At 45.4% G+C, this 22,413-nt stretch overlaps 1 protein-coding gene across 2 annotated transcripts in view; it reads right to left on the bottom strand.

Annotated features, from left to right (window-relative positions):
* Positions 1 to 1,900: 1,900 nt before the first annotated feature.
* The window catches only part of GSN (gelsolin), a 36,658-nt gene continuing 16,145 nt past the window's right edge, over positions 1,901 to 22,413 (bottom strand). Inside the window, exons 1-17 of one of the 2 annotated variants that reach the window (XM_081339807.1) lie at positions 19,980 to 20,175; positions 16,775 to 16,976; positions 15,976 to 16,130; positions 15,018 to 15,179; positions 14,405 to 14,554; positions 13,402 to 13,491; positions 12,503 to 12,635; positions 10,985 to 11,073; positions 9,722 to 9,937; positions 7,306 to 7,439; positions 6,486 to 6,576; positions 6,159 to 6,329; positions 5,438 to 5,612; positions 4,614 to 4,738; positions 3,833 to 3,910; positions 2,826 to 2,886; positions 1,901 to 2,339 (exon numbers count right to left, since the gene is read on the bottom strand). In XM_081339807.1, the coding sequence (XP_081195933.1) occupies positions 2,170 to 2,339; positions 2,826 to 2,886; positions 3,833 to 3,910; positions 4,614 to 4,738; positions 5,438 to 5,612; positions 6,159 to 6,329; positions 6,486 to 6,576; positions 7,306 to 7,439; positions 9,722 to 9,937; positions 10,985 to 11,073; positions 12,503 to 12,635; positions 13,402 to 13,491; positions 14,405 to 14,554; positions 15,018 to 15,179; positions 15,976 to 16,130; positions 16,775 to 16,976; positions 19,980 to 20,036 (2,259 nt within the window). In that variant the 5' untranslated portion in view covers positions 20,037 to 20,175 and the 3' untranslated portion in view covers positions 1,901 to 2,169. Of the gene's footprint in view, positions 2,340 to 2,825; positions 2,887 to 3,832; positions 3,911 to 4,613; positions 4,739 to 5,437; positions 5,613 to 6,158; positions 6,330 to 6,485; positions 6,577 to 7,305; positions 7,440 to 9,721; positions 9,938 to 10,984; positions 11,074 to 12,502; positions 12,636 to 13,401; positions 13,492 to 14,404; positions 14,555 to 15,017; positions 15,180 to 15,975; positions 16,131 to 16,774; positions 16,977 to 19,979; positions 20,176 to 22,413 lie in introns of those variants that run through there. The other variant, XM_081339808.1, reaches the window with a different exon arrangement.

Genomic DNA, 22,413 nt, shown 5'->3' with positions numbered 1-22,413 from the left:
AGCATCCACAACGTCTGGAGAAAAGCCGTTCCACTGATGAACTATTCTCACTGTTAGGAAATTCCTCCTTAATTCTAGGTTGCTTCTCTCCTTGATGAGTTTCCATTCTTGCTTCTTGTCCTGCCTTCGTGTGCTTTGGAGAATAGGTTGACCCACCCACCCTCCTCTTCTTTGTGGCAGCCCCTCAAATATTGGAAAGCTGCTCTGCTGTCACCTATAGTCCACATCTCTCTGTCCTGTTGTTCACCAGGTCCTGCTGGACAACATCACAGCTGACTGGGGTGTCAAGGTGGAGCATGTGGAGATCAAGAATGTGAAGACACAAGTAAATGTAAGAGGGTCAGTGTGCAGATGTTGGGTTTATTCTTCACTCTTGACCTATAATGCTCTTGGTTTGGTTTCTGTCCTCCACACCTAGCAACTGTACGGATTTCTATCTCAATACGCCGGGCAGATGTAGTCAACTGTAACTTAGCTAAGTAGAAGGGGGTCCTCATTTAGGGACCATTCCAGTTACCACGGGGATGGGAAAATCACTCTGTGACCAATCCTCACAGTGGTCTCCTTCCTTCTAGGTTGTCTCCCCAAGGAGTGTGACACCACAACCGGGGCCACTGAAAGAAGTTTCCATCTTCCTTCAAGATTCTCCACTCTCCATCCAACTCCGTTGCTTGAAGGCAGACGGTGCTCATCCTAAGCCGCACACCTCCACTATTATCTTTAGTTAACCAAGCTAAGCAGACAGGTGTTGAGAAGGAAGCCATCCACAGAGGCTGCTTCTCCGGGATGCAGGCTGCTTTGCCAAGAAGCCAGGGTCCTCCAGATCCCCAGGAAGATATGGGGCTAGATGCATTTGTTGGTTGGTTTTTAAGGTTTGACGTTGTTTCTATTGTTCTCCCTTCCCCACAACTCCAATAAAATTTAAAGACAGGGATCACCTTGGCAGCTGGTCCCCTGCGGTGGTGAGTTCAGAGCATATGGATGCTTGAGGTGGCTCCTGGAAGGGAACTTGTTAGCAAAAAGATGGGTTTGGGAACCAGGGTTTCTTCATGGCTTAGTGAATAGACTGGCATGGGTTCGTACAACCGGATGGGGCAACAATTGCACAACTTCTTTGGAGGGGCACTCTGATTGAAGTACCTCCAGAATTGGTGGGTGCTCCATCACTGGAGCTTTTCAAGAAGAGACTGGATATCTAGTTGTCCAGAATGGTATAGAGTCTTCTGCTTGAGCAGGGGGCTGGACTAGAAGACCTCCAACTAGGTCCCTTCCAACCCTATGATTCTATGTTCTCTTTTGGCCAACATCCATGTTTCTTAGCCTGAGATGGGAAGGGGGAAGGCCTTTTGGAGACCAAGATGTGAAGCCCAAGACTTAGAACATAGAATAATAGTATGGAAAGGGACCTTGGGGGTCTTCTAGTCCGATCCCTTGCTCGATCAGGAGAACCTAGACCATCTCAGACAAATGATGGTCCAGTCTCTTTCGGAAAGCCTCCAGTGATGGAGCACCTGCAATTTTTGAAGGCAAACCATTCCATTGCTTGGTTGCTCTCACGATTATTAGATGATGTCTCCTTGGTTCTAGATTGCTCCTCTCCTTGCTCAGTTTCCATCCATTGTTTCTTGTTTCTTGTCCTGCCTTTTGGTGCTTTGGAAAAGGGTTTGTAGGCACCCCTCAAATATTAGAACACTGCTTCTTTTCATTAGACTGGACATACCCCATCCCCAACTCCAGAAGATGGTAGAGGACAGGAAGGCCTGGAGGAACGTTGTCCATGGGGTCGCGATGGGTCGGACACGACTTTGCAGCTAACAACAACAACCCAATTCCTATAACCGTTTTTCGTATGATTAGGGGGGCTGGAGGCTCTTCCAAAGCACCCCAAAACTGGCAAGCCTTTTACTGATTCTATACAAGCTTTATTAAGGGCCTTTTTTTTTCTCTCTTCAAAGCAGCAGCAAGGGATCAAAACAATACAGTTCGTGGACTCGTCTCCTCTACTGATCAGCTTCTTGAGCTATTGGTTAATTTTAATTATTGTTATTATTACTTTTAAAAAGTGCCTGTAGGAGATGGAAGGAGACTCTTGAAGGCCACACGCTTTTTCTCCTTCCCGATTATAATAATAATAATAATAATAATTAAAAAAAGGAGAGATTCCTCTCTTCACACAGCCAGCTCTGCCAAGGCCCTCTCTAAAGGATCCACGTTCCAGTAATCATCCTCCCAGCCCAGGAACCAGCCGGTAAAGGTAGGCGGTTCAAATCCTTGTCGGATGAGGGTGATGGGTGTCCGCCGATCGCGGTTGGCAGGGTCAGTCTCAATGTATCTCCGTGCTGTAAAAGACGCAACCAGGAGAAAAGCAGCACAGGAATCATCAGTACTGAAAGAGTGGCAAATATCTGCAGCTCAGGTGGAGGGTTCTCCAAGTTTGTGGGTTGGTTTCCGAACGTTTCCTGATCAGGCTAGTAGCATCTTCGGCGGAGTTTGGGGGGATGTCGGTGTCGGTGTTCTTCTGTTTATAAGGGCTGCAGGTGTGGGTGTGTGAAACTGTGGTGGGGTTCAGCCTGACCTGATATAACCTCCCCATCACAAGGCCCCCGTCACACCTGACCCATCACAAGACCCTCACTCGACACCCCCCACACACACACCTGAAGCCCTGATAAGCAGAAGAACATGAACATTGACATCTCCTAAACTCCACTGAAGATGTTGCCTAGCCTGGTAATGAAACCAACCCAGCAGCTCGGAGAATGCTGAGATGCTGAGCTGCCAACAAGAGCTGGAATATATAAAAGATTGAGGAGTGATCAACTCACCTGATGTTTGGGATTCTGTCTTCTCCTCTTCATGGGCATCTTTCCCAACCCACACAAAGACCTTTGAAGAAAAAGCCAAATTAACTTCCTCACTTCGTGTGTCATGGCCACCAGGGATGTTCACTTCTCCACATGCATCAACTCCACCTTATTCTGCCCATCAAGGTAGGCATGATGGGAAGGGTTCAAGAAAAGAGTGCTGGACAACACTTTCAGGACCTTGGAGAGTCCCACATTTTCTCTTCTGATTAGTAGTAGAAGGAGCAAATCTTAGGTTAGGATCTAGGGCAGGGGTCTTCCAACTTGGCCCTTTTATGACTTGTGGACTTCAACTCCCAGAATTCCTCAGCCAACGTGCCTGGCTGAGGAATTCTGGGAGTTGAAGTCCACAAGTTTAGAGCTGCCCTTTAATTGAGCTCTGATAGGACTGCACTAAATTTCAGTTTAGTCCTGGCAAAGAATGGACTTAAGTTAATGTTTTTCAACTTGAACAACTTGAAGATGGCTGGACTTCAACTCCCAGAATTCCTCAGCCAGCTGTGCTGGCTGGGGAATTCTGGGAGTTGAAGTCCACCCTTCTTCAAGTCATTAAGGTTGAGAATCACTGTCCTATTTGAGTCTATTTATTGTGCTGTTGAAGAACTTCGTAAATGATTATGAGTTTTAGAGACCCGTCTGTAATTAATTTTTTAAAAACCAACAACAAATCAATTGTACACTTAAAAACAGAAACAGACATTTATCGGCTGTTGGGTTACCAAGATTTTATTTTTTTAAAAAAATAAATGTTTAATGAAAATGGTATTATTATTTTTTCTCTGATTGCTGGTTCGACCTTTGACAGATCTAGAAAAAAGTCTAGCTCTTTTTCTCAGGGCTAACAGCCCCTTAGGAAAAGGCAAGCAAACTCAATCAAGGCACCATCACGGCCCTTTGATGTGATACAGATGATTATTTACCGTACAGAGCAGAGATAATTCCATTTATTAATGAGTTGAGGTACTTACCTGGTCCCAGGTGTCTAAAAGCATTACGTCATCTGTTGCCAAGTCTTCTTGAGTCAACTCTCCGGGTACTTCTTCAATCTAAGAAGTTTGAAATGGAAAATGTCTTTAAAACAATAAGGTTAAGGCGATTTAGTTCTCTGACATGAACTAGATAGCTGAAAATTGGGTCCATCTCTGAATTCTCAAAAGTTTTCACTGATTTATATTGATTATCAACTATCAATTATTATTATTATTATCATCATTATTTATTGATTATTTTAAATCTATTGGCCATCCAGCTCCAGTGGACACAGAGAAGCCTCTGTCCAATTCAACATGTCGTCTCCTTTAATGACCAAATGCTTCTGAGAAAGGGGCCGCCATTATTTAAAGACTCATTTTTTTAAAAAAAAAATGGAGCTAGTACTGATATTCCTTGCCTTACGACCACCATTGAGCCCCCCCCAATTTTTTATTGCTAAGCGAGACAGTTGTTAAATGAGTTTTGCCCCCTTTTACAACCTTTCTTGCTTACAGTTGTTACAGGAATCATGGGGATTGTTGAGTTAGCCCAGGGGTCTTCAAATCTTGGCCCTTTGATGACTTGTGGACTTCAACTCCCAGAATTCCTCAGCCAGGCACGCCTGGCTGAGAAATTCTGCCGGTTGAAGTCCACAAGTCATCAAAGGGCCAAGTTTGAAGACCCCTGAGTTAGCCCCATGGGTGTTAAGCTATGTTGTTGACTGGTTGTTAAGGATGTGTGTTAACCTGCCAACCAAGCTAGGCTTCAGCTACTCACAGTGAAGCGTCCACTCTTGTTGGAGCAGGCAAAGAGGCGAGGGGGGTGAGCATCCATCTTTTTATCCTTCAGCCGTGGGGAGGTGCGGTATGCAGCCCTTCCGCCGAGAGCTTCCCAGAAACTTTCTGCAAAAGAGACCCGGAGCCTGAGGGAAGCTTCCTGGTCAATGCTTCCTTTCGTGGTATTGAGGACAACTCAAGAGAAAGGTGGACTTGGGGTAAAAGATCAGCGTCAACCAACGTGTGTGGAATTGGAGGCAGGTGGAATTGGAGTCTTGTAGGCAATGCAAACATCATGCAGTAGGAAAACGTCTACGTAGAGTCTCAGTCATCCATGTCAGGGTTGTCCCAAAGGTGTTTTTGAATAGGCAGTTGGACTTCCTTTATTTTTCTTTGAGGACATTTCACTTCTCATCCGAGGAGCTTCTGCAATTCTCTTGGATGAGAAGCGAGGTGTCTTCAAGGAAAAAAACAAAGGAAGTCCCAGTCGCCTCTTCAAAAAGCACCTTTGGGACATACGGTAGGAAACAGGCCAGCTTTTAAAGTGGTCTTAAAGTGGACAGAAAATGTTGGGGTTCCCCAAGAGCCAATGGGATCCAACTCAACATAGCACAGCATAAAGATGATGACCTTTCCCCAGCATCATGTTTTAAGCTGTAGTTTGTTAACAAGCCCCAGGGACCTGGTTTGTCCTTTCCTCCCTTCCCCCCCCCGCCCATTGGAAGTGGATTCACAACATTATGCTGAACCAGAACTGAAAAAATCCACCTTCTCTTTAGCCTGAGGTGTAAACCCGACTTTTAATTTCAGACATGCATTTCAAACCTGGCTCTCGGCCTTCAGCAACCTGAGTTGCCTGCACTCCTAAAATTTTCAATAGCTCCTGAGCTGCTGATTTTTCGGTGTTGCTGGCTCCCTGGCCCACCCAGACATAAGCAGTAGTTGGGGTCTTCAAGACAAAGACGTCATTGGAATTCAGTTCTTTAGCAGCCGGGCTGATCTGTAAAAATATGAAGAGGACGCTGTGTCAGCTGACACTTACTCTTGCTTGTGCTTTGCAGCGATGTGGCGACAGACTGCCATCAACTGTGGGAAGGCAGAATGAAGGGGGGAAAGCGAAAGTAACTTCTGTAGGTCCTCGAGAGGCTGCCTCAAGGTCACTCAGCTGGAAGGAGGCAGTTACCTACCAAACTGCGCTTGGAGTGACTGTTATGAAAACATTCTGCATGAACCTGATTCGTGACACTGGGATGGGCAATGAGCTATAGTTAAGGGAGGGAAAAGTAGAACATAGGGATTTTGCCATGCGATTCTCAGCCCTGGCTTTGCACTACTGCAACACATTTGATCTTTAATAAACTTTACCTTTCTCAACAAATGGAGCTGGGGTTCGTTTCTATTTAGAGGTGTAAGTAATGGCAGATCTGACACATATCCTGGGATTAACTCCTACCAAGACTCAGAGGCAAGGTGGGTGCCATTTGGGCTCAGTTTTATTGGTCACTGGTCTTTCTTGTACCCAAATTCCATATTTTAAGTCATGTACCTCAATGGCCCGGGTTGCCCCAGATGTGCTGGAACGGACTTGGAAGAGACGTGTTGGCGCCGGGCTGGTCTGACCACCTTCTCTGGAGGTGCCACCTTGGAATATGATCAGTGGTTTCCCATTAAAGATGCTCATGAGGTGAGGGGGCTCTTTGCCCTGGATCACTCGTTTCTACCAAAGAAGAAGAAAAAAATAAATAACAGGGTCAGTCTGCAAGATAAGAAAGGTTTGGGGATCAGGAGGTCATGAAAACAGTGGAAATGCACGTTTATCAAACGGAGGAAGGATCTGAGAGGTCCTTGGTTGCTCTCTGAGCTTGGTGGTTACCTGCACAGCTGTGCCTCCCAGCTGTTCGTCCAGCTGGACAGTAAGAAAAGCCGAGGTGGTGATCTCATCTTGAGTGGAATCCGCACCCTGCCTGGGAAGAAGAAGAAGAAAGAAGACTTGCAAATGGGTAAATGTTTACGGAGATTCTCCATCGTCAAGGCTGTTGTCCCAAAGACACTTTTCCCAAAGGCAACTGGATGTTCTCGTCCTCGTTTTTCCTTGGAAAACGTTTCCCTTCTCATCCGAGAAACTTCTCGGATGAGAACCGAAGGAGCTTCTTGGATGAGAAGAGAAACGTTTTCAAGGAAGAAACAACAACAACAACAACAACAACCCAAGGAAGTCAAATTGTCTTTTGGAAAAGCATGGGTAAGAGGGTGACTTTCTTACAAAACGGGTCTGAGTAATTCTAATTCTTGCTCTGAAGGCGATAAAGGTTAGCTAGTCCGTGCGGGTCACTAAAATCGTGTTTGCATGTGTGCTTTTTTAAATTTTTCTTCCTTGAGCTGGTGAGACACGCTCCTAAACGAAGCCTCAACGTTACAACACCGACCGTCTTTTTTTATTATTATTATTATTATCATCCTTTTCTAAGAATTTTTTTTATTTTTTAAAGAAGGGCTGCTGCAGAGGCATTTTTGGAAATAAAGCCGGCCAATTTTACTCTTTCATTAGCAGCGAGGGGGGGGGGAAAGGGAACCGGGCAAGAGTCCAGGGACCTATAAGTGTGTCCTGAAACGGGGAAAAAAAATTGGTCAAGATGAGCTGGGAAGCTTTGTTACTCTCCCTTGGCCGTACTTCAAGTATAAGCTTGTCTTACCAGGTATAAATGATCTTTCCCTGCTTGCTCCCGTGCCTGTAATTGTACAAGATGATATAACTGTCTCCGCCGTAGAACTGGCCGTACGTTGCAGGATCTACAGGAACTTTAGCAGAGCCTTCTACTCTCCAGATCTGCAGAAAGAGGAGAAAGGGACAAGAACAAGGCCAGGTTAGCTGGAGAAGCAGAAAATGGAGAAAACGGCGGCCGGGGGTGGGGGGTAGGGGGGTAAGAGAGCTGTTGTTGTGTGTTTTGTAAGCCTGTTGACAAGCAGCACACACCCTTTGGAGGTTTTGTTTCAGGAAAGCAAGTGCCAGTTCAACAAACCAGAACTTTTGGAGTGAATGAGGAAGGAAGCTGGCTGCTTCTCCTCTGTGGTGTCTCCTCTGAGTTTCGAACAGTTACTGAATGAGAAAAGCGGGGGTGGGCAGAACTGCATTTCTTTTTTTTCCCCCATTGTTCAGATAGCTCATGTATTTATCTGTTAGCTTTCTCGGCTGCTTTTTGGGCAGGAACCGAAGGCAGCAGATCTAATGGTCCATTCTTCTTCCCCCACATGAGGTGCATTTGTCTGAGAGACAGGGACAGACAGAAAGGGAAAGAGAGAAAGAGAAAGAAAGACAGAGACAAAGAAAGAAAAAGACATAGAAAGAGACAGAGAGACGAAGAAAGAAAGAAAGAAAGAAAGAAAGAAAGAAAGAAAGAAAGAAAGAAAGAAAGAAAGAAAAGAGGCAGAGGCAGAGAAAGAGACAGACAGAGACAGAGAGAAAGAGAAAGAGAAAAAGAGAAAGAGAAAGAGAAAAAGAGAGAGAGAGAAAGAGAAAAAGAGAGAGAGAGAGAGAGAGACAGACAGACAGACAGAGAGAAAGAGAGAAAGAGAAAGAGAAAGAGAAAAAGAGAGAAAGAGAAAGAGAAAAAAAGAGAGAGAGAGACAGAGACAGACAGACAGAAAGAGAAAGAGAGAAAGAGAAAAAGAGAGAGAGGCAGAGAAAGAGACAGACAGACAGAGACAGAGAGAAAGAGAGAGAAAGAGAGAAAGAGAAAAAGAGAGAGAGGCAGAGAAAGAGACAGACAGACAGAGACAGAGAGAAAGAGAAAGAGAGAGAGAGAAAGAGACAGAGACAGACAGACAGAGAAAGAGAGAGAGAGAGAAAGAGAGAAAAAGAGAGAGAGAGAGAGACAGACAGCATTGGCCAAAGTCTTCCAGGAAGCTTCCATGGTTGAGGAGGGACAGGAATCTGAACTTCCCAGATGGACGTCCAACGCCATCACTGTGTCCCACCGCCTAGTCCTGAGTATTAAACCCCAGTCATTTCCGCTTCTGAACCTTACTGAAGTAGCTCCAGCAGAGATATAAATGGAGGGAAATAATTGCATGGAATCAGCTGCTTTTCAAATGTGCAGGGTCTAAGGCCTTTCCCTACTCTGCCCTCACCGCGAAGTTTGGTTCATACTCTTAATACGCTGCCCCATAGTGTCGCCTGGTGGAGAAACTCAGAAGCTAAGGATGACTCCTCGGACGGTTCTACTAAGGGGCTAGCCTAGCCTGACTTGGAATTCTGGGAAATGTAGTTCCAGTGCACCTAATTGGGAACTGTAAGCCCCTCTCTCTCTTTTCCTGTCGTGGCCAACTTATGAGCGTCCTGCATCTCAGTGAACAGCTTGATGTTAGGGGTCCTTGGTGCTCTCTGAGCTTGGCGGTTTTCTTGCAGACGTTTCATGACCCAAACTAGGTAACATCATCAGTGCTCATGAGAAGTGATGATGTTCCCTAGTTTGGGTCATGGAACGTCTGCAAGAAAACCGCCCAGCTCAGAGAGCACCGAGGACCCCACAGTTCAATCCTCACCCACAGATATTCTCTTTTATAGGCTGGTGTTAGATTGAGCAGAACGCGCGCATCGAACTGAGCCATAATGCAGCTTGTTTGGCTTTTGCGCGTTCTGCAAACTCGCCCATTGTAGTCCCGAAGGCACTTTTCAAAAAGGCAAGTAGACTTCCTTGGTTGTTTTTTTTTTCCTTGAAAAGGTTTCGCTTCTCATCCAAGAAGCTTCTTCAGTTCGCAGTTCAGCTTACGGTGAACCGAAGAAGCTCCTTGAACGAGAAGCGAAATGTTTTTAAATGTTTGAGCAAGTCTGGTTGCCTTTTGAAAAAGCACCTTTGGGACAACCGTGGACAGTCTGGAGAGTTGAGAATCTCCGTAGACGTTGGTCCATTGTGCTTTGCAAACCTGGATAGACGTAGATCATGGCGTCCGTCCATCCAACTGGCTTGTTAAATTTCCTGCTTTTATTATTTTTGCCTACTTCTGTTTTTATTTTTTGGGTTCCTGAGAGCCAGGCTCTTGACCGATACGCCCAACTCTTTAGCCCAAAGCGTAGCTATTCCGCTCCGCCAGCCTCCTAGATTTCCTTACTTGTTTTTCCCCTGTGCCATCATCTTCCATCCCGTGTTGGGCTGCCATTGTTGGGGAGGTGTGCAGTGTGGCCGCATCGAAAGGTATTTGCTCAATTTTGGCCACCTGGCCAGAGACATAGGCCACTCCCAGCCCTTCCGTCTGGTCTCTGTCGCGCCAGTTCTTGAAGAATTGCTTGAACAGAGGGGTCTCCCCACCCTCCGGGAGGACTTGGACCTGAAAGGAAAGAAGACCCTAAGCGTCAAGGGTTTGCTCTCATTTGATAGACAAGTGACTTGCATTGCCCCTGTTGGTGGGACCGTCCTGATGATGTTACCTAGCTGGGTAATGAAATGTCTGCAAGAGGGCGCCAAGGAGGGCTACAAATATTCTCTTCTGTTGTTGTTAGCTGCGAAGTCGTGTCCGACCCATCGTGACCCGATGGACAATGTTCCTCCAGGCCTTCCTGTCCTCTACCACCTTCTGGAGTCCATTTAGGCTCACGCCTCCTGCTTCAGTGACTCCATCCAGCCACCTCCTCCTCTGTCGTCCCCTTCTTCTCTTGCCCTCAACCTTTCCCAACATGAGGCTCTTCTCCAGTGAGTCCTTCCTTCTCATTAGGTGGCCAAAGTATTTGAGTTTCAACTTCAGGATCTGGCCTTCTAAAGAGCAGTCAGGGTTGATCTCCTCTAGGACTGACCGGTTTGATCGCCTTGCAGTCCAAGGGACTCGCAGGAGTCTTCTCCAGCACCAGAGTTCAAAGGCCTCAATTCTTTGGTGCTCGGCCTTTCTTATGGTCCAACTATAGGTAAGCTAAACCCTTGACTTTTGACACCCCGTGACTCTATGCCTACCTCCAACAATATGGAAGATGTTTTGTCATTGCCAACTTCTGACATTTGATTTACTTCTCAGTCTAGCCTCTAAATTCTGGAATTCCCTGCTGGCGTAGGAGATGACCAGGCTAAGCCATCAGTCTCAAGTCCCTTCGTGTCCACGAGAGTCCAGCCCTCCTTGAATTCCTTTGACTCTTGTCCACCGCCAATTTGCTTGGACCGTTAGTAGCTCAGATTCTTGTAGAGAGCTTAAGCTTGCGATAAGCCTTTATACCCATTTGAACTGTTTGGATTTTCTGATTTCTCTGGGGGTCGCTGGATAGTTGGATTCACACACAGGATCCGAAGAGGCAAGCATTTCCCCCCCCCCCAACAGTTTTCCATAGATCCTAAATTTCACTTTCCCATGGAAGGTGAGCTATAGATAATTTCCCTTCCATCGGCTTACCTGTGTATGTCTTGGATAATTCATCTTGCTGATAAACTCAGAAGCAGTTTTAAGAGCAGCTTTCCTTTCTTCCGTGTTGGCATTTCTCCCTGTTATTAAGAAGGGAGGAAACAAGAGATAGGCATTTTTTTATCCAGGCGCATGCTTATGCCGCAAAGGTTTTGCTGCCAAATGGGAAGTTTTATCTCTCCGGGTGAGAATCCTCAAGGACATCTGGAGAGCTCAAATCCAGATGTAGCTCTCCCACACCAGAGTTAAAACATGGGTCCACTGCCAGCTCTTAAGTTAGCTCAAATCATTCTGTGATTATTATTTTTTTAAAAAAGACATGTTTATTTATTCTTTTATTACCAAAGATAAAATACAAAACAAAAGAAGGGGGTGGTGGAAAAACAGACTAACAAACATCCAACACTAAGAACAAAAAGAAAAAAAGAATGTGTGTTCAAAAAAAAAAGAGAGAGAAACCCCCAAATATTAAATATATCTAATGTTAAACACGAGAAAAAATCCACACTGGCTGAATGCTGAAAGATACATCAAAAATCTAACTTATTCCCTTCCCCTTACAGAACAGAACAAAACAGAACAGAACAAGAGAGTTGGAAGGGACTGTGGAGGTCTTCTAGTCCAATAGTACATAACGGGTCTACAAATAGTTAATAATAATAATAATAAGTTGGAAGGGACCTTGGAGGTCATCTAGTCCAACCCCCTGCTAAGGCAGGAAACCCTATACCATTTCAGACAAATGGCTGTCCAGTCTCTTCTTAAAAACTTCCAGTGTTATACCGTGATTTACTCAAACACGCGAATAACTTAATTCTTTCTTGGCTTTTATCTAAGGTTGATGGGCTGCCACTAAGAAGGCCCAGAGTTAGAATTTGTCTAAAGAAAAGTGGGATGTTTTATTTTAAGGAGAGGTAAAGAGTTGATCAGCTACATTCTTCGTAGGCTTTCCATCGTAGAGTATTGACTAACCATCAGTGTCCAGGTATATGCAACATCCCAAGCTTTAAACCCAAGTTTATAAACTGAATTATCTGGGTTTATGACGCGGTGGGCTTCCTTATCCTACACTACAGGCCCGCTCTCACAACCCTTTGTTTAGCGGCGAATTGTCGTACACCCTTCCCTTGCCTTCAGAAGTTGTGAATGCTCCAACATTGGAGGCTTTTAAGAAGAGACTGGACAGCCATTTGTCTGAAATGGTATAGGATCTCCTGTCTGAGCAGAGGGGTTGGTCTAGAAGACCTCCAAGGTCCCTCCCGATTCTGTTATTCTGAGAGATGTGACAGTGAGGACAATTAGCCAATGGAATGGCTTGCCTCCAGAAGTTGTGGGTGCTCCATCACCGGAGGTTTTTAAGAAGAGACTGGACAGCCGTTTGTTTGGAATGGTATGGGGGTCTCCTGCCTGAGCAGGGGGTTGGACTAGAAGACCTCCAGGGATCCCTTCCAGCTCTATTCTGATCGATGGATTGATCGATACACGATTGGCTTTCATTTCCGGATGTACCTTTCCAGACAAAAATTTTGCCATCTGTGCCGTGGTCCAGAATGAAGCAATCGTCGGAAAGCAGGGCTGTCTGGGAGAAGGGGTTTTCATCGGCCACCAAGGAAACAGCCATGTTCCCTGCCCCGTTGGAGACCTGTAACCAAACACATTGGTGCTTTTTATCCACTTGGAAACCAAAAGTGAACACACACACACGCACACACACACTCTCCAATTTTCAAGTTTCCAATGTATGGGCTTTTCAAGTGACTCTGAGGCATTCTTTACCTTAAAAGTCCTTTATTAGCCTAATACAAATGCTTGGTCGAAGGAAGCTGGAATCTGAAATCTCCGCCCCCTTGCACAATATATTAAAACACAATTCTCCACCTTTCTAATTTTTTCATTAATCATATTCTCCAATTAATTTAAAGAATCAGTTTCCCTTCCCTTAAGGACCACCGAAGCCTTATCTTCTTTAGAGAGACAAATGGCCTTGAAGGTGCATTCCTACTCTTCCCTCCTCCCAACTTTAAACTAAAGCAATACACAAGTCTTAAAGCAATACACAAGTTTAACATATGAAATAGCTACTTCTTCATCTCTTGTCAAGCAAGAACATTCCAGCTGTGGAACCTGTCCCCCGGGCACGCCAGCAAGCAGAGATAACATAATCCGCGGGGAGAAATGGCATCAGCGGAGATTAATGGCCTGAAAAGTACATTTTGCATTTGCTCTGTCCACCGTTCAGTTTTTTTTTTTTGGCCTGCAGCCCTCGGATGCAAATGTGGCCCTCAGCCGGACCAAAACAAGCCAGATTCCTGACCTCGGAACAGCCCGAAGGATGTTTGCAGACTTTCACAGCCCACCTCCTGAGGCCCCCCCCACGTCACGGTGCACCCTCTGCTTTGCTTTAATACCTTGTAGAGTTTAGCCAGCCTCCTGTTGGTCACGTCAGCTTGGGTGTCATCGGTTGTAGCTGCTGGCAGGGTAGGTTTGGGTCCCAAGACCTGAAAAACACAGGTATGTCAGTCCTTCCAAGTTATCATTGTCTGTTGTCTTCATAACTTCAGAGGTTATGCCTCCAGAAGTCATGAATGCTCCATTACTGGAGGTTCTTAAGAAGAGATTGGACAACCATTTGTCTGAAATTATATAGGGTTTCCTGCCTGAGCAGGGGGTTGGGCTAGAAGACCTCCAAGGGCCCTTCCAACTCTGCTATTCTGTTCTGTTCTGTTACATTCTACTGTACCTATTCTATTCTATTCTTCTATTTCTAATTTTAGTTCTAATTCTAATTCTATTTTCTATTCTATTCTATTCTTTTCTATTCTGTTCCATTCCACTATACTTATTCTATTCTTCTATTTCCTATTCTATTCTATTCTATTCTATTCTATTCTATTCTATTCTATTCTATTCTATTCTATTTTCCAGTATTCTATTCTATTCCATTCCATTCCATTCCATTCCATCTAATTCTAATTCTAATTCTAATTCTAATTCTAATTCTAATTCTAATTCTAATTCTAATTCTATTCTATTTTCCAGTATTCTATTCTATTCTATTCTATTCTATTCTATTCTATTCTATTCTATTCTATTCTATTCTATTCTATTCTATTCTATTCTATTCTATTCTATTCTTAGAAACGTTGCTGCCCAGATACTTCCCAAGAGCAAACAAGTTGTGCATGGAAAAATAACGACCAATTAAGATTGCTCCGGGGACTTCTCCGTCAACCCAGTGGCCAGACCGATAGCAGTTATAAAGAGGAAAAGAAAGAGAAAGGAAAGTAGGATCCAACAAAATCTATGAAGAGGAGATGAAATCATCACCAGTTGTAGGAAAGCTCAAGATGATAAGGAACGAATTCTGGAGAAAGGCTTAGAAGGGGATTCAGGTGCGCAATGAATGAAGACCTGGATCATCTCGTCGCGTTCAACCCCATCATCTTCGACTATGACTCTGGCTCGCCCACTTCGCTCGTTGTCCCGGATGCCCTTGGCGACTTGGGTGGCTTTCAGTTTTTCAAACCGGTTGGCATCAGAGCCGCACCATTGGTGAATGTTCTACAGGAGATGAGACAGACACAGGGTCAGCGGGGGGAAAATACAAGGCCAGCGCTAAAGGGATGTGTGCGTCTGTGTGTGTGCTTGTGTACACAAAAGCACTGCAAACTGGATGTCTCATGGCAAACAAGCTGATTCGGGTTCTTGACCCTTTCATTCACCTGTGGGTCAAAGACCAGAATAATGGTTTGCCCAGCAACATAGTCGCTTGCTACTTGATGGCGTAATATTTCAAATCTATCTGGAAAAGCCAGATTTTTTTTTCTCCCTTTGTTAACGAAAGCGTGGTATATTCACCATGCGCCTAACAAAAGACTGCGAGTTTTCCTTTCTGTGACTTTCTTAAAATACTTTTTATGGCTTCCGCACAGCCTGTGAAGGGCCACGTCTTCGAAGCAACGAGGTGTAGCTTTCGTCCCCAGGTGCCCAAATCCTGTTACGAATGACTCTATGGAGCGCTTACGTTGCCCAGATCCAGGATGAAGCAGTCACCACTGTTGAAGCTGTCCCAGCTGACGGGCACCTCCGTCGCCCGTACGGTTCTCCTGCCTTTGACCTGGAAGAGTCTCTGGACCGTGACTTCATTGGGCACCACGTGTCGGAAGCCCGAGGCTACACCACCGGCCTAGAACAGAAACAAGACGACCCTCCATCAAGGTGACCCTCAATGCATCTTAAGTTCAGATATACAGGAAGGACTTGGCTTATCGGAAACATCTGGAGGAAAGAGCCTTGGTGGAGCAGTGGGCTAATGCCTCCTTAAGTAACACCAGCTGCCTGCAATTAGTGCAGGTTCGCATCCCACCAGGCTCAAGGTTGACTCAGCCTTCCATCCTTCCGAGGTAGGTAAAATGAGGACCCAGATTGTTGGGGGCAATTAAGCTGACTTTGTAATAATGCCGCTTGGGGGTGTGTGTGAAAGCCCTAATAAGCAGGCATATACATAGAATGAAGGCTACTGCTAAGCTTGTAAGCCGCCCTGAGTCTTCGGAGAAGGGCGGGATATAAATGGAATTAAAATAAAAAAATTTAAAAAATGAGATTTCTATCTGGGACCAAAGAGAACTGCGTTGTCCTGAGGGCAGGAGAAGAAGCAACGGATGGAAACTCGTCAAGGAGAGAAGCAACCTGGAACTAAGGAGAAACTTCCTGACAGTTAGAACGATTAACCAGTGGAACCACCTGCCTCCAGAAGCTGTGAATGTCCCAACACTGGAAGGTTTAAAGAAGAGATTGGACGGCCATTTGTCTGTAATGGGATAGGGTTTCCTGCCTGAGCAGGGGGTTGGACTAGATGACCTCCAAGGTCCCTTCCAACTCTGTTGTTCTGTTCTATTCTTAATCGGTTCCCCTCTGGATCAGGGCTCTTTGCTAACAGGGTTCTGAGCACCACTCAATAACGTTCTCCAGCAGGCACCTACTTTGTACTTCAGTCCTGATTTGAAGTATCCTAAGAAAGTGGACGACTCGTGTCCTTGCACTTCCCGGTGTTGGATCGCCCTTCCCCCGAGATAGTCATCCAGCTGTACTGTGAAAATGGCGGCAGATCCGCTTTCATCCTGGCTGCACTCGTTGCCTGGAAAACAGGAAAAAAGAAAATGAACCAAAGAGTTGGAAAGAGGGCAAGAGGGCTCAGCTAGTCAGGTGTTAGGCCAACTCCCAGAATCCTTCAGCCACCACGTGTGGACAAACTCCCAGCATTCGTCAGCCACTGTGTGTGGTCTTCAACTCCCAGAATTCCTCAGTCACCATGCGCCAGGCCCCAAACTGAAAAACGACACGTGGCGATTCTTCCAAGCTGAATTCTTTATCATTTCATCTCCATAGAAATATACAGCCACATGCAAGGCAATGCACAGGCTTCCTCCCCCATGACTAGAAACTTAAGTATTTTTTTAAAAAAAAAAAACCTGAGAGAATCTTAGACTGAATCTTAAAACTCTGACATGACTTGGAGAGTGATCTCTGACACATTTAATTTATTTACTTATTGATTATTCAAACTGATGTAGCTGCCCCACCCCTCGCACACGCATACCCTCAAAGTGTGTGTGTTGTGACTCACTGACTGACTCTGGACGGCTTGCAAACAATCGAAGCCAATGTAAAAACAGCAAAAAATACGTTTTTAAAAAAGCATTTTTTTAAAAAAAAACATAAAATACCTAACAGCCAATTAGGATCAGCTTGGAGAGTTGAGTCCCATAAAGCTCTCCTTACCTAGCCAAAAGTGAAGGTCGTATTGCAGATTCCCGTTACGTTGCCGGATTGTGTTGAGGATCACGTAAGCATCCCCCATGAAAAAATCGCCATAGAGGTTTCTCGGCACCGGGACCAAATCAAACTTCTCAATCCTCCAGATCTGAAGGCCCGGCTGCTTGCCAGCGTTCAGGAACTCGGCGTGTTCCACCATGCTCACCGGCTGGGAGAAGAGAAAGGCGGGGGGGTGGGGGTGGAATTCATGGATTAGCACATTTGACTCGCTCACTTTCTTCCGCTGCTTGCAAAGCAGAAGGTACCATCTAATTTCCAGAGAACCAGTCCTCAAAATCCAAAAAGCAGCTCCTTTTAAGCAATGAATTTGACCTCAGGAATGAAGGCAAATATACGTGTCCCAGAATAATGTCGTAGGATCCAATCTGAATTGGTCACCAGGACCACGGTTTTTCCCCCCTCCCCAAGCTTTTGGACTCTGCTAGAACTCATGCTCAGGGAACTTCTCAATCTCTAAAATGCATTCAGTTTGGCAGCTATTAAGATTGTTGGCTAAGCAGGGACAAAAATAGCCAGAGAAAAGATCGAAACCTGGTAAATGGGCCTCTTGTCAGGCAACAGGAGTGCTGATTTACCACCAGCTTACCCTGGACTTAGGAGGGTGCAACTGAAGCTGCCTTAATAACAGCACCTTTCCTTATTGGGGGCTGGGGGTGGGTGGGAAGAAAGTTTAATTCCATTATACCCAAAGCAGTTTTTCCAAAAGGCAACTAGACTTTGTTTTTCCTTGAAGATGTTTCGCTTCTCATCAAAGAAGCTTCTTCAGTTCTGACTTGGGGGAGGATATGACAACTTCTACCTCCTGTTTACAACCCAGTCCTTTCAGCACTTCCAAGAAGATTCCACACCCATTTGCCCTATTCAGGTGACCTCGGGGGCACAGATAAACCTCCAATGACTCTCAGAAAGAGCGCCAGTGACCAGATGACTGAAAGGAACGTAAATCCTTCCATTCTCCACCATTCATGCAGAACCGAGGAAGCTTCTTGGATGAGAAGCGAAACGCCTTCAAGGAAAAAGGGAAGTCCAGTTGCCTTTTGAATAAAGCACAGCCGTGACCTGGATGACTGAAGAGTCTCCATAGACATGGAGGCATACACAGTCATCTCTTGAGCTGGGGGGAAGAAAATCACGGCTGCTAATCAAGCGGCAAACCGGTTCAGTGCTCCCAAACCAAATCCCCAAAATGGCCTCTTTTCCCCCCCTAATCCATTAACAGGATGAGCTTTCCAAGATTTCAGCCTGCCTTTTGGCCAGTCCTCCCTCCAGATTCCAGGCCTTAGGAACACAGGACTTTGTGCAAGCTAGAGATAAGCGCTAAAGACCAGCCCTCCCTCACTTTGGGCTCCTGCCCTGCTAAAATAAAGATATAAGCTGGTTTTGTTGCAGGAAACCTTCAGTCACTTCCTGCCAAAAACCCAATTCTCCATATCTGAACGCTACTTTATTGAATGCACGTGACTCAGAGTCTCGTTTTTTGCTGTGTCGCTTAGGTTACTCAAGGAAATGCAGAAGAAAAACAGGCCTCAATGCCATCCTGTCACCGTCCTAGAAAGAGTGGACAGGTTTCTGCCGATGATGTTTCTCAGGACTTCGGCAACCTTCTCAGAGAAGGGAAACAGGGTGGACTAACCAAACCAGTTTGGTTGCGATATGAATAATAAACACTTGAGAGAGAGAGAGAGAGAGAGAGAGAGAGAGAGAGAGAGAGAGAGAGAAAGTTTTGGTTTCAATAGAGAGATTCATCCTTGGAGAGTTTGTTTTGCCTCAAGAAATGTGTAGAAAATGACAAACACATTTCTCCTCCAGTGGCTTTGCAGCTGCATCGGTCTATAGCAGTTCGATAATTGGAGAATAAAGGTAGTGCTCACACAGGACATTCATTCTTTTATTACATTTATGTGCCACCCATCCCATTATCAAGTGACCCTGGGCATCTCTCTCTCTCTCTCTCGCCCCCTCTTTCTCTCTGATATTTATCTGTTATCTCTTTATCTCTATCATCCATCTTTCTTTCTTTCTTTCTTTCTATCTATCATCTATCTATCTATCTATCTATCTATCTATCTATCTATCTATCATCTATCTATCTATCTATCTATCTATCTATCTATCTATCTTTATCTCTCTATATATATCTCTATAGGGACGCGGTGGCTCAGTGGGTTAGTACGCTGAGCTTGTCGATCAGAAGATCGGCAGTTTGGCGGGTCGAATCCCAAGTGCCGCGTAACAGAGTGAGCACCTGTTACTCGTCCCAGCTTCTGCCAACCTAGCAGTTCGAAAGCATGTAAAAAAAATGCAAGTAGAAAAATAGGGACCACTCTGGTGGGAAGGTAACAGCGTTCCGTGCGCCTTTGGCGTCTAGTCATGCCAGCCACATGACCACGGAGACGTCCTCGGACAAGCGCTGGCTCTCCGGCTTTGAAATGGAGATGAGCACCGGCCCCTAGAGTCGGAAACGACTAGCACGCATGTGCGGGGGAACCTTTACCTTTACCTTTACCTTTTATATCTCTATCTATCTATCATCTATCTATCATCTATCTATCATCTATCTAACTATCTATCTATCTATCTATCTATCTATCTATCATCTATCTATCTATCTTCTGTCTCTCTCCCTCTCTCCCTCCCTCCCTCCCTCCCTATCTATATTCTGTCTCTATATCTATCTCTATCCCTACCTACCTACCTATCAATCTATATTCTGTCTCTCTCTCTCTCTATCTTCTGTCTGTCTCTGTCTCTCTCTTTATCTCTATCTCTACCTATCTACCTATCTCTCTATTTCTCTATCTTCTGTCTCTCTCTCTTTATATCTATCTATCTATCTATCTATCTATCTATCTATCTATCTATCTATCTATCTATTTATCATCTATCTATCTATCTATCTATCTATCTATCTATCTATCTATCTATCTATCTATCTATCTATCTATCTATCTATCACATCTACCTATAAACACTCATGGCATGTTTCTGATTCTTCACCTGACTTGGCAAAAACTTGACAAATATAAGCCTTTGAAATACAAGTTCAGAGCTGGCTAGTCCGTCTCCTAATCCCAAAATTTTCCTGCCGGTCTTACTGCAAGCTATGGAGCCAGTCCGAGCTCCTGAGTGTAAAAAAATCCTTGTCACTCACCCCAGCCAAGAGCACGACAACCAGCAAGATAAGAGGGGAGAATCTTCCCAAGGCCATCGCGATCCACTGTCTCAGCTTTCCGCTGAGTTAAAACTTCCAGAGACTATGGGATTCCTCCCAACCCCGGGCCCTGCGCTGAAGCTCGAACAAGCCCGCTTCTTCTTCTGAGTCTGCCTTAGAACCGAGAGGCCGAGGGAATCCAGGACTTTGCTTTTTATCTCCTCTGTGTGTGCAAAGCTTGGGCTGGATCCCACCCTGGGCACGCCCGACTCCAGCTGAAGTGCACAGCTGGATACGCCTCTGTGTACGGAACAAAGAATCAAGGTGCAGTAAAAGGGCAACCCCCTGGAGGCTATCAAGGCAGAAAGCCAACTGGTGCTTATGACTCTCAGGCTGAAATTCATGGGAAGAGATGGGAGTTGCCAACAAGTTATGTAAGGCCAGGAGGAGGCCTTTGATTGTTGTGGGGAAAATACAGCGAGTCCTTGAATTACAGCTGCTTTCTTTAGTGACCATTTGAAATTATGACAGGACTGGGTAAAAAACGGGGACTGGAGGCTGTTTTTCACACTTAGCTTCCCCAGGGTGACGTGATCCAAAAAGCAGATGATGGGCAACTGACTCTTATTTATGACGGTCCCAGGGTCCCAGAGGGCCAGGTGATCCCCTCTGGCGACCGTCCGACAAGCAAAGCCGATGGGGAAGGCAGATATACGGAAGATCCTGGGTTGCCAACTTCAGTTCATAAAATGGGGCAAAACTCACTGAAGGAACGTCTCACTTAAGGACGGAAATTTTGAGCTCCGTTTTAGGTCGTAAGACGAGGTCTCTCCCCGTAGGAGGAGGGATGGTGCGTTGGATAAATTCACCGCCTTGGGTTAGTTGTAAAAACAGTAAGGGCAGGATGCAAATAATAATTTATTTATTTTATTTTATTTATTTTAATTCCATTTATATCCCGCCCTTCTCCGAAGACTCAGGGCGGCTTACAAGCTTAGCAGTAGCCTTCATTCTATGTATATGCCTGCTTATTAGGGCTTTCACACACACCCCAAGCGGCATTATTACAAAGTCAGCTTAATTGCCCCCAACAATCTGGGTCCTCATTTTACCTACCTGGGAAGGATGGAAGGCTGAGTCAACCTTGTGCCTGGTGGGACTCGAACCTGCACTAATGGCAGGCAGCTGGTGTTATTTAAGGAGGCATTAGCCCACTGCTCCACCAAGGCTCATCAATAATAATAATAATAAATAAAAATTGGACCTCCGAACGCCCCCCAAATGTTAGACTGTTGGGTTTCGGCAACGTAAACAATTTGTTTGTCTGGATCAGAACCAGAATCCAGATTTGAGCTTCCTTTTTTTTCCCCCTCCTCTAGGGGATAGGGGTAGAACACTGTGCTTGTTTTGCTCCGTCGCTTTCCTCCAATTTAAGGAAAGTACGACGTGTTTTTCAGAAAGAAGCTACTCCGTCTCTTCCCCACAGGAACTCGCTTTCCGAACCAAAAAGCAAAACAATTTTGCTTGAATGTCCTCAGATCTTTGTTTTCAGGTCATGGCCTGAATCTGGCTAAGCCTCTGCGCCAGTCCTTTCCCATAGATGGTACCGGGAGGGCTATTGTCCCAGGGTCCAACCCATGGGAGAAAATAAAATTATTTACCAGCACCTGCAATGACAGGAAGAAAACAAACAAAAAAACAACAACAACAGAAAAAGCCCTTCGTGCACGGTGGAAAGTTAGCCCAAACCCAAAGTGTCCTATTTATCCAAGAGGTTTGGGAAGTCTTCTTTGTCTCCTATTTAGTTGCGTCCCAGAGGTTGCCTGGACAAGTCTCTGCATTTTTCAGAAGTCCTTTGCCGTTGCCTCTTTCCTAGGGCTGGGAGGAACTGACTGGCCAAAGATCACCTGGCTGGCTTTCATGGCGAAGGCAAGACTAGTATTCACCATCTCCTATTGATGGGTCCAAAGTCACCCAGCTGGCTTTCATGCCTAAGGCGGGACTAGAACTCACTGTCTCCTGGTGATCCCAAAGTCACCCAGGAGGCTTTCATGGCTAAGATGGAACTAGAACTCACCGACTCCTAATGACTGGCCCAAAGTCACCCAACTGGATTTCATGCCTAAGGCAGGACTAGAACTCACCGTCTCCTGGTGATTGGCCCAGAGTCACCCAGCTGGCTTTCATGCCTAAGGCGGGACTAGAACTCACAGTCTCCTGGTTTCTACCTTGATGCCTTAGCCACTACACCAAACTGGCTGTCTTGGAGGACATCCATGCTCATATAAATGTCAATCAAATATTTATTTTAAAAAACACAAACCTGACTCATGCCTTTAGCACTAACTCATTAATTACTTGTGGCACAATTTGGCTAGGTGCCGTGGAACATTTTCAAATATTCCAACAGCTCAGCTTAGAAAGAAGAAAGCCA

Source organism: Vipera berus, assembly GCF_964194415.1.
Source record: "Vipera berus genome assembly, chromosome: 15".
Lineage (NCBI taxonomy): Eukaryota > Metazoa > Chordata > Lepidosauria > Squamata > Viperidae > Vipera > Vipera berus.
Note: the sequence above shows the minus strand (reverse complement) of the source record. Positions and strands in the feature narration are given on the sequence as shown.